Below are 11,737 nucleotides of genomic sequence, written 5' to 3' on the forward strand. Positions count from 1 at the left end.
CTCCCCTCGCCTCGCCCCCCTCGCCTCACCCCACTCACCTCACCCGCCCTCACCTCGCCCCCCCTCACCTCGCCCCCCTCGCCTCACCCCACTCACCTCACCCGCCCTCACCTCGCCCCCCTCGCCTCGCCCCCCCTCACCTCGCCCCCCTCACCTCGCCCCCCCATTGCCTTGCCCACCCTCGGCTCGCCCCCTCACCTCGCCTCGCCCTCGCCTCCTCACCTCGCCTCGCCCCCTCACCTCGCCCCCCTCACCTCGCCCCCTTGCCTTGCCCCCCTCGCCTCACCCGCCTCGCCTCACCCCCTCTCACCTCGACCCCCCCTCGTCTCGTCTCCCCCTCACCTCGCCCCCTCCTCGCCTCACCCCCCTCATCTTGCCCCCGTCGCCTCGCCCCCTCACCTCACCCCCACGCCTCGTCCCCCCTCGCCTCGCCCCCCACTCACCTCGCCCCCCCCTCGCCTCACCCCCCTTCGCCTCACCCCTCCCTCGCCTAGCCCCCCTCGCCTTGCCCCCTCTCGCCTCGCCCCACTCGCCTCTACCCCCATCGCCTCTCCCCACCTTTGCCTCTTCCCCCCCTCGCCTCGCCCCCTCACCTCGCCCCCCTCGCTTCACCCCCCTCGCCTCGCACCCCTCTCGCCTTGCACCCCCCTCGCCTCGCACCCCCCTCACCTCACCCCCCTCGCCTCGCCTCCCTCACCTCGCCCCCCTTCGCCTCACCCCCCTCACCTCACCTGGCCCCCCTCACCTCACCCCCCTCACCTCACCTGGCCCCCCTCACCTCACCACCCCTCACCTCACTCCCCCTTGCCTCACCCCCCCTCGCCCTGCCCCCCCTCGCCCTGCCCCCCCTCGCCCTGCCCCCCCGCCCTGTTCCCCCTCACCCTGACCCCCCTCGCTCTGCCCCCCTTGCCCTGCCCCACCGCCTCACCCCACCTCACCTAAGCCCCCTCGCCCCCTCACCTCGTCCCCTCGCCTCACCCCCTCGCCTCCCTCTCTCTCCTGCCTCCCTCCCCCGTCTCCCTCCCTCCCTCCCTCCCTCGCCTCCCTCCCTCCCCCATCTCCCTCCCTTCCTCCCTCGCATCATAAGAACTAGGAGCAGGAGTCGGCCATCTGGCCCCTCGAGCCTGCTCTTCCATTCAATAAGATCATGGCTGATCTTTTCATGAACTCAGCTCCACTTACCCGCCCGCTCACCATAACCCTTAATTCCTTTACTGTTCAAAAATTTATCTATCCTTGCCTTAAAAACATTCAATGAGGTAGCTTCAACTGCTTCACTGGGCAGGGAATTCCACAGATTCACAACCCTTTGTGTGAAGAAGTTCCTCCTCAACTCAGTCCTAAATCTGCTTCCCCTTATTTTGAGGCTATGCCCCCTAGTTCTAGTTTCACCCGCCAGTGGAAACAACTTCCCTGCTTCTACCTTCTCTATTCCCTTCATAATCTTATGTTTCTATAAGATCTCCCCTCATTCTTCTGAATTCCAATGAGTATAGTCCCAGTCTACTCAGTCTCTCCTCATAAGCCAACCCTTTCAACTCCGGAATCAACCGAGTGAATCTCCTCTGCACCCCCTCCAGTGCCAGTATATCCTTTCTCAAGTAATGAGACCAAAACTGTACACAGTACTCCAGGTGTGGCCTCACCAGCGCCTTATACAGCTGCAACATAACCTCGCTGTTTTTAAACTCCATCCCTCCAGCAATGAAGGACAAAATTCCATTTGCCTTCTTAATTACCTGCTGCACCTGCAAACCAACTCCTTGAGATTCCTGCACAAGGACACCCAGGTCCCTCTGCACAGCAGCATGCTGCAATTTATACCATTCCATCCTGCTCTCCCTCACTCCCATTCCTTCCTCACCTCCATCCCTCCCTCTCACCTTCCCTCTCTCCCTCACCTCCATCCCTCTCTCCATCAACTCTAACTCTCCCTCCCTCACTTCCTCCCTCATTCCATCCCTCTCTCCCATTTCTCCACCTCTTCCTCCCTATCCTTTCTTTTCCCCCCCTATCTCCATCCACGTGGGTATGGTGACACAGTGGTTAGTACTGCTGCCTCACAAAGCCAGGGACCTGGGTTCGAATCCTGGCTCGGGTCACTGTCTGTGTGGAGTTTGCACGTTGTCCCTGTGACTGTGTGGGTTTCTCCGGGTGCTCCAGTTTCCTCCCACAGTCCAAAATGTGCGGGTTAGGTGGATTGGCCTTGATAAATTGTGTCAGGGGACTAGCTAGGGTAAATGCATGGGGTTATGGGAATGGGGCCTGGGTGGGATTGTGATAGATGCAGGCTCGATGGGCTGAATGACCACCCTCTGTACAGTAGGGATTCTATCCCTCCATCCCTCTCTCCCACTTCTCCATCTCCCCTGCCCCTCTCTCTCCCCCCCTCTCCTCTATATAGAACATAGAACAGTACAGCACAGAACAGGCCCTTCAGCCCACGATATTGTGCCAGCTTTATCTGAAACCAAGATCAAGCTATCCCACTCCCCTATCATCCTGGTGTGCTCCATGTGCCTATCCAATAACCACTTAAATGTTCCTAAAGTGTCTGACTCCACTATCACTGCAGGCAGTCCATTCCACACCCCAACCACTCTCTGCGTAAAGAACCTACCTCGGACATCCTTCCTATATCTCCCACCACGAACCCTATAGTTATGCCCCCTAGTAACAGCTACATCCACCCGAGGAAATGGTCTTTGAACATTCACTCTATCTATTCCCTTCATCATTTTATAAACCTCTATTAAGTCTCCCCTCAGCCTCCTCCGCTCCAGAGAGAACAGCCCTAGCTCCCTCAACCTTTCCTCATAAGATCTACCCTCCAAACCAGGCAGCATCCTGGTAAATCTCCTCTGCACTCTTTCCAGCGCTTCCACATCCTTCTTATAGTGAGGTGACCAGAACTGCACACAATATTCCAAATGTGGTCTCACCAAGGTCCTGTAGAGTTGCAGCATAACCCCACGGCTCTTAAACTCCAACCCCCTGTTAATAAAAGCTAACACACCATAGGCCTTCTTCACAGCTCTATCCACTTGAGTGGCAACCTTCAGAGATCTGTGGATATGGACCTCAAGATCTCTCTGTTCCTCCACAGTCTTCAGAACCCTACCTTTGACCCTGTAATCCACATTTAAATTAGTCCTACCAAAATGAATCACCTCACACTTATCAGGGTTAAACTCCATCTGCCATTTTTCAGCCCAGCTTTGCATCCTATCTATGTCTCTTTGCAGCCTACAACAGCCCTCCACCTCATCCACTACTCCACCAATCTTGGTGTCATCAGCAAATTTACTGATCCACCCTTCAGCCCCCTCCTCTAAGTCATTAATAAAAATCACAAATAGCAGAGGACCAAGGACTGATCCCTGTGGTACTCCGCTAGCAACCTGCCTCCAATCCGAAAATTTTCCATCCACCACCACCCTCTGTCTTCGATCAGATACAGTAAGAAGTTTAACAACATCAGGTTAAAGTCCAACAGGTTTATTTGGTAGCAAAAGCCACACAAGCTTTCGGAACAGGTGAAGAAGGGGCTTGGAGCTCCGAAAGCTTGTGTGGCTTTTGCTACCAAATAAACCTGTTGGACTTTAACCTGGTGTTGTTAAACTTCTTACTGTGTTCACCCCAGTCCAACGCCGGCATCTCCACATCATGACTTTAATCAGATAGCCAGTTACCTATCCAATCAGCCAACTTTCCCTCTATCCCACACCTCCTCGCTTTCATCATAAGCCGACCATGGGGGACCTTATCAAACGCCTTACTAAAATCCATGTATATGACATCAACTGCCCTACCTTCATCAACACACTTAGTTACCTCCTCAAAAAATTCTATCAAATTTGTGAGGCACGACTTGCCCTTCACGAATCCGTGCCGACTATCCCGGATTAATCCGCATCTTTCTAAATGGTCGTAAATCCCATGCCTAAGAACCTTTTCCATCAACTTACCAACCACCGAAGTAAGACTAACCGGTATATAATTACCAGGATCATTTCTATTCCCTTTCTTAAACAGAGGAACAATATTCGCCACTCTCCAGTCCTCTGGCACCATCCCCGTGGACATTGAGGACCCAAAGATCAAAGCCAAAGGCTCTGCAATCTCATCCCTTGCCTCCCAAAGAATCCTAGGATATAATTCATCAGGCCCAGGGGACTTATCGACCTTCAGTTTATTCAAAACTGCTAGTACATTCTCCCTCCGAACATCTACTTCCTCCAGCCTATTAGCCTGTAACACCTTCTCTTCCTCAAAAACATGGCCCCTCTCCTTGGTGAACACTGAAGAAAAGTATTCATTCATCACCTCTCCTACCTCTACTGACTCCATACACAAGTTCCCACGACTGTCCTTGACCAGCCCTAACCTCACCCTGGTCATTCTTTTATTCCTCACATAAGAGTAAAAAGCCTTGGGCTTTTCCTTGATCCGACCTGCCAAGGACTTCTCATGCCCCCTCCTAGCTCTCCTAAGCCCCTTTTTCAGCTCATTCCTTGCTAACTTGTAACCCTCAATCGAGCCATCTGAACCTTGTTTCCTCATCCCTACATAAGCTTCCCTCTTCCTTTTTACAAGACATTCCACCTCTTTTGTGAACCATGGTTCCCTCACTCGGCCATTTCCTCCCTGCCTGACAGGGACATACCTATCAAGGACACCCAGTATTTGTTCTTTGAAAAAGTTCCACTTTTCATTAGTGCCTTTCTCTGACAGTTTCTGTTCCCATCTTATGCCCCCTAATTCTTGCCTAATCGCATCATAATTACCTCTCCCCCAATTGTAAACCTTGCCCTGCCGTACGGCCCTATCCCTCTCCATTGCAATAACAAAAGACACCGAATTGTGGTCACTATCTCCAAAGTGCTCTCCCACAACCAAATCTAACACTTGGCCCGGTTCATTTCCCAGTACCAAATCCAATGTGGCCCCACCTCTTGTTGGCCTATCCACGTATTGTGTCAGGAAACCCTCCTTCACACAGTGTCACCCCTGTACCCTGTGACCCCCACACATATCCATAATCTGCTTAGCAATTTCTTCCTCCACATTTCTATTACTATTTGGGGGCCTATAGTAAACTCCTAACAATGTGACCGCTCCTTTCCTATTTCTAACTTCAGCCCATATTACCTCAGTGTGCAGATCCCCCTCGAAGTGCCTTTCCGCAGCCGTTAAACTATCTTTGATTAACAATGCTACTCCTCCACCTCTTTTACCAGCTTCCCTACACTTACTGAAACATCTATACCCCGGAACGTCCAACAACCATTCCTGTCCTTGTTCTACCCATATCTCCATAATCTCCGTATCTCCCTCCTTCACCGCTCCTCTCCCTCCATCCCTCTCCCCATCGCTCCAATCCACCTCTTCTTCTGCCATTCCTAATCCTCCCATCACTCTCTCTCCCTTCTTGTGCGTTCATCCCTCACTCAATTGTGTTATCAGTTTAACTCTGACTCCCCAGTGAGAGCCCCCTCCAGATACCCCAATGCCATAATCCAGGCCCACACTCCCCCCGGTGGAAGTACTGAGGGAGTGCTGCACTGTCGGAGGTAGATGTATATACTCGAGGATTTGAGCTCCATAATCCAGGCCGACACTCCCCCCGGTGGAAGTACTGAGGGAGTGCTGCACTGTCGGAGGTAGATGTTTATACTCTAGGATTTGAGCTCCATACTTCACTATGTCTGAACAAGACTAATTCTGTTTTTCAGGAAAACATTATCCGTACCAAGATGTCAAACCACATCCAATGATCAAACTGGAATCCAATCCGGATCCTCGAGCCTCAACCGGATCGGTGAGTATTAAAAAAAAACACACAACAGGGTTAGATACAGAGTAAAGCTCCCTCTACACTGTCCCCCATCAAACACTCCCAGGGCAGGTACAGCACAGGGTTAGATACAGAGTAAATCTCCCTCTACACTGTTCCCATCAAACACTCCCAGGGCAGGTACAGCACAGGGTTAGATACAGAGTAAATCTCCCTCTACACTGTCCCCATCAAACACTCCCAGGGCAGGTACAGCACAGGGTTAGATACAGAGTAAAACTCCCTCTACACTGTCCCCCATCAAACACTCCCAGGGCAGGTACAGCACGGGGTTAGATACAGAGTAAATCTCCCTCTACACTGTCCCCATCAAACACTCCCAGGACAGGTACAGCACGGGGTTAGATACAGAGTAAAGCTCCCTCTACACTGTCCCCATCAAACACTCCCAGGACAGATACAGCATGGGGTTAGATACAGAGTAAAGCTCCCTCTACACTGTCCCCATCAAACACTCCCAGGACAGGTACAGCACGGGGTTAGATACAGAGTAAAGTTCTCTCTACACTGTCCCCCATCAAGCATTCCCAGGACAGGGACAGCACGGGGTTAGATACAGAGTAAAGCTCCCTCTATACTGTCCCCAGCAAACACTCCCAGGACAGGGATAGCACGGGGTTAGATACAGAGTAAAGCTCCCTCTATACTGTCCCCATCAAACACTCCCAGGACAGGTACAGCACGGGGTTAGATACAGAGTAAAGCTCCCCCTACACAATGGCAGGAGTTTTTGAGAGTTATTCAGGAGGCACAACAGAAATTTATCCCACAGAGGAGGAAACATGCTCAGGGGAGGACGAGGCATCCATGGCTGACGAGGGAAGTTAGGGACAGCTTAAAAGCAAAAGAAAAAGCATACAAAGTGGCGAGGATTAGTGGGAAGTCAGAGGATTGGGAAGCCTTTAAAAGTGAGCAGAGGACAATGTAAAAAAGCAATAAGGGGGAAGAAGATGGAATATGAGTGTGAGCTAGCTAGTAATATAAAGGAAGATAGGAAGAGTTTTCAATATATAAAAGGTAAGAGAGAGGCAAAAATAGCCATTGGACCACTGGAAAATGAGGCTGGAGAAGTAATAATAGGAAACAAAGCAATGGCAGAGGAACTGATTAGTTTGCATCAGTCTTCACGGTGGAAGACACCAGTGGGATGCCAGAGCTCCAGGAGAGTCGGGGCACAGGTGAGTGTCGTGGCCATCACTCAGGAGAAGGTTCTGGGGAAACTGAAATGCCTGAAGGTGGATAATCACCTGGACCGGATGGACTACACCCCAGGGTTCTAAAAGAGATCGCTAAGGAAATTGTGGAGGCATTGGTGGTGATCTTTCAGGAATCACTGGAGGCAGGGAGGGTCCCAGAGGACTGGAGAGTAGCTAATGTAAGACCGCTGTTTAAGAAGGGAGGGAGGCAGCAGACGGGAAATTATAGGCCGGTTAGCCTGACTTCGATCATTGGCAAGATTTTAGAATCCATTATTAAAGATGAGAATGTGGAGTACTTGCAAGTGTATGATAAAGTAGGACTGAGTCAGCACGGCTTCGTCAAGGGGAGGTCATGTGTGACAAATCTGATAGAGTTCTTTGAGGAGGTAACAAGGAAGTTAGATAAAGGAGAACCAGTGGACATGATTTATTTAGATTTCCAGAAGGCCTTTGACAAGGTACCGCACAGGAGACTGTTAAATAAGTTAAGAACCATGGTGTTAAGGGAAAGATCCTGGCATTGATGGAGGATTGGCTGACTTCCAGAAGGCAGAGAGTGGAGATAAAGGGGTATTTTTCAGGATGGCAGATGGTGACTAGTGGAGTGCCTCAGGGGTCGGTGCTGGGACCACAAACTTTTCACAATATACATTAACGATTTGAAAGAAGGATCTGAAGGCACTGTTGCTAAGTTTGCCGATGCTACAAAGATATGATAGGGACAGGTAGTATTGAGGAAGCAGGGGGGCTGCAGAAGGACTGGGACAGGTTAGGAGAGTGGGCAAAGAAGTGGCAGATGGAATACAATGTGGAAAAGTGTGAGGTTATTCACTTTGGAAGGAGGAATGGAGGCACAGACTATTTTATAAATGGGGAAATGCTTCAGAAATCAGAAACACAGAAGGAATTGGGAGTCCTTGTTCAAGATTCTCTTAAGGTTAACGTATAGGTTCAGTCGTCAGTTAGGAAGGCAAATGCATGTTAGCAATGTCGAGAGGGCTATAATACAAGAGCAGGGATGTAATTCTGAGGCTGTATAAGGCTCTGGTCAGACACCATTTGGAATATTGTGAGCAGTTTTGGATCCCATATCTGAGGAAGGATGTGCTGGCCTTGGAAAGGGTCCAGAGGAGGTTCACAAGAACGATCCCTGGAATGAAGAGCTTGTCATATGAGGAACGGTTGAGGACACTGGGTCTATACTTGTTGGAGTTTAGAAGGATGAGGGGGGATCTTATTGAAACTTACAGGATACCGCATAGGCCTGGAGAGTGAATGTGGAGAGGATGTTTCCTCTAGTAGGAAAAACTAGAACCAGAGGGCACAACCTCAGGCTAAAGGGACGATCCTTTAAAACAGATGCAGAGGAATTTCTTCAGCCAGAGAGTGGTGAATCTGTGGAACTCTTTGCCACAGAAGGCTGTGGAGGCCAGGTCATTGAGTGTCTTTAAGACTGAGATAGGTAGGTTCTTGATTAATAAGGGGATCAGGGGTTATGGAGAAAAGGCAGGAGAATGGGGATGAGAAAAATATCAGCCATGATTGAATGGTGGAGCAGACTCGATGGGCCGAGTGGCCTAATTCTGCTCCTATGTCTTATGATCTTACACTGTCCCCATCAAACACTCCCAGGACAGGTACAGCATGGGGTTAGATCCAGAGTAGAGCTCTCTCTGCACTGTCCCCCATCAACCATTCCCAGGACAAGGACAGCACGGGGTTAGATACAGAGTAAAGTTCTCTCTACACTCTCCCCCCTCAAACATTCCCAGGACAGGTACAGCACGGGGCTAGATACAGAGTAAATCTCCCTCTACACTGTCCCCATCAAACATTCCCAGGACAGGTACAGCACGGAGTTAGATCCAGAGTAGAGCTCTCTCTGCACTGTCCCCCATCAAACATTCCCAGGACAAGGACAGCACGGGGTTAGATACAGAGTAAAGCTCCCTCTACACTGTCCCCATCAAACACTCCCAGGACAGGTACAGCACGGGGTTAGATACAGAGTAAATCTCCCTCTGCACTGTCCCCATCAAACGCTCCCAGGACAGGTACAGCACGGGGTTAGATACAGAGTAAAGCTCTCTCTACACTATCCCCATCAAACGCTCCCAGGACAGGTACAGCACAGGGTTAGATACAGAGTAAAGCTCCCTCTACACTGTCCCCATCAAACACTCCCAGGACAGGTACAACACGGGGTTAGATACAGAGTAAAGCTCCCTCTACACTGTCCCCCATCAAACACTCCCAGAACAGGTACAGCACGGGGTTAGATACAGAGTAAAGCTCCCTCTACACTGTCCCCATCAAACACTCCCAGGACAGGTACAACACGGGGTTAGATACAGAGTAAATCTCCCTCTACACTGTCCCCATCAAACACTCCCAGGACAGGTACAGCACGGGGTTAGATACAGAGTAAAGCTCCCTCTACACTGTCCCCATCAAACACTCCCAGGACAGGTACAGCACGGGGTTAGATACAGCGTAAAGCTCCCTCTACACTGTCCCCATCAAACACTCCCAGGACAGGGACAGCACGGGGTTAGATACAGGGTTAGCTCCCTCTACACTGTCCCCATCAAACACTCCCAGGACAGGGACAGCACGGGGTTAGATACAGAGTAAAGCTCCCTCTACACTGTCCCCATCAAACACTCCCAGGACAGGTACAGCACGGTGTTAGATACAGAGTAAAGCTCCCTCTACACTGTCCCCATCAAACACTCCCAGGACAGGTACAGCACGGGGTTAGATACAGAGTAAAGCTCCCTCTACACTGTTCAGCTCCTGATATACTTTCTGTAACTGTATCTTTCTCTCTTTGTGCCTCTCCATTTGTCTCCTTCTTCACTAACTCTCCCCCACTCTCATTCCCTCTCCATCTCCCTCTCTCTGCCTATCGCTCTCTGTCCCACTCTGCGTCTCTCTCTCTCTCTAATTCTCACTTTGTCTCACTTCGTCTGTCTCTCTCTATCCCTCTTGCATGCTCTCTCTCTCTGTCTTTCTCTCTGTGGGTCGCTCTCTCTCTCGCTTTCTCTCTCCCTCTCTCTGTCTATCACTCCTTTTGATTCCTTCTCCCACTGTTTCACTCTCTTTCTCCATCTCTCTGCTGTCTCTCCCTTTCCCTTCTCCTCCCTCTGTTTGTGTCTCTCAGTATCTGTGACCCACTCTCTCAGTAATCCACTCTGTGTCTCTCTCTGTGTGTCTCTCTCTCTGTCCCACTCTCTCTCCCACTCTCTGTCTTTCTGTCTCTCTCTGTCTCTGTTCCTCTATCTCTGTCTCTCTCTCTTTGTCCCTCTCTCTGTCCCTCTCTCTGTGTTCCACTCTGTCTTTCTGTCTGTCTCTCTCTCTGCCTGTCTCTCTCTGTCTGTCTCTCTCTGTGTGTGTCTCTCTCTGTGTCTCTCTGTGACCCACTCTCTGTGACCCACTCTCTGTGACCCACTCTCTGTGACCCACTCTCTCTCTCTCAGTAATCCCTCTCCCTTCTTGCCCCCTCCCTCTCTCAGGGGGCCGCTGCCCTTCCTCGCTGGCCCTGGTCTCAGACGGCGCTGTACCGGACCCACTTCGCCTGAGCTCTGCGTGGGGGTGGGGGGGAGAGGACATGATCCCCCCCCACCCCAGGAGGAAACCTGCCCCCTCCCCCTCCACCTACAGCGGACCTCCCCGGACACCAGGAACAGAAGACCAGCAGTTTCCGGATCTCCATTCGCCCCCCTCCCGGCTGCATCCACTCCCTGGGAATCGCTCTCACTGGCAGCGGGGACAAGCTGCGGATCTGGACACGGTTCCTGCTGCCAGCTTCTTGGGGGTCATCGGGATGGAGTGTGGGAGGATGGGGGGGGAGACAGGGCAGGGGGGCTGGGGTAGGTGCTGGGATGGATAGGTGAGGCCTACTGCAGTCGAACAGCTTTCTCTCTCTCTCTCTCTCTCACTCCCTCTCTCCGTGAGGGTAATGCGGGAATGTAGTTGGGGGAGGGAGGAGGGGTGTCAGGAAGGAAATGTCGGAGGGGTGGGTGGACCTGTGGGGGAGTAGCAGGCAGCAGGAGGGAGTGGGGGCAACCCTGGCTCAGCACCCCTCCTCCTCCAACCCCTTCTCCAAGAGGAAGCCAGCAGCCTTGTCACAGAGTGGGAAGCCCCCTCCTCATGTTCCCCACCACCCAGCAGCAGAGAGTGGGGTGGAGTTTCAAAATCAGCCCCATCCCAGACAGAGAGAGAGAGAGAGAGCAAGAGAGAGAGAGACGGAGAGAGAGAGGGAGCGACAGGGAGAGAGAGAGAGCGACAGAGAGAGAGAGAGAGCAGCAGAGAGAGAGAGAGCGACAGAGAGAGAGAGAGAGCGACAGAGAGAGATAGCGACAGGGAGAGACAGAGAGCGACAGAGAGAGAGAGAGAGCGACAGAGAGAGAGAGCGACAGGGAGAGAGAGAGAGCGACAGGGAGAGAGAGAGAGCGACAGAGAGAGACAGAGAGCGACAGAGAGAGAGAGCGACAGGGAGAGAGAGAGAGCGACAGGGAGAGAGAGAGAGCGACAGAGAGAGAGAGCGACAGGGAGAGAGAGAGAGCGACAGGGAGAGAGAGAGAGCGACAGAGAGAGAGAGAGCGACAGAGAGAGAGCGACAGAGAGAGAGAGAGCGACAGAGAGAGCGACAGAGAGCGACAGAGAGAGAGAGAGCGAC

General features: G+C 51.9%; 1 protein-coding gene across 2 annotated transcripts in view; it reads left to right on the top strand.

Moving 5' to 3' along the window:
- The window catches only part of LOC144490416 (G-protein coupled receptor family C group 5 member C-like), a 17,317-nt gene extending 6,660 nt beyond the window's left edge, over positions 1-10,657 (top strand). The window contains exons 3-4 of one of the 2 annotated variants that reach the window (XM_078208158.1): positions 5,736-5,821; positions 10,220-10,302. In XM_078208158.1, coding sequence (XP_078064284.1) covers positions 5,736-5,821; positions 10,220-10,228 — 95 coding nt within the window. In that variant the 3' untranslated portion in view covers positions 10,229-10,302. Of the gene's footprint in view, positions 1-5,735; positions 5,822-10,219; positions 10,303-10,607 lie in introns of those variants that run through there. The other variant, XM_078208159.1, reaches the window with a different exon arrangement.
- Positions 10,658-11,737: the final 1,080 nt, after the last annotated feature.

This window comes from Mustelus asterias, unplaced genomic scaffold (genome assembly GCF_964213995.1).
Source record: "Mustelus asterias unplaced genomic scaffold, sMusAst1.hap1.1 HAP1_SCAFFOLD_3257, whole genome shotgun sequence".
In the NCBI taxonomy this organism is placed as follows: Eukaryota; Metazoa; Chordata; class Chondrichthyes; order Carcharhiniformes; family Triakidae; genus Mustelus; species Mustelus asterias.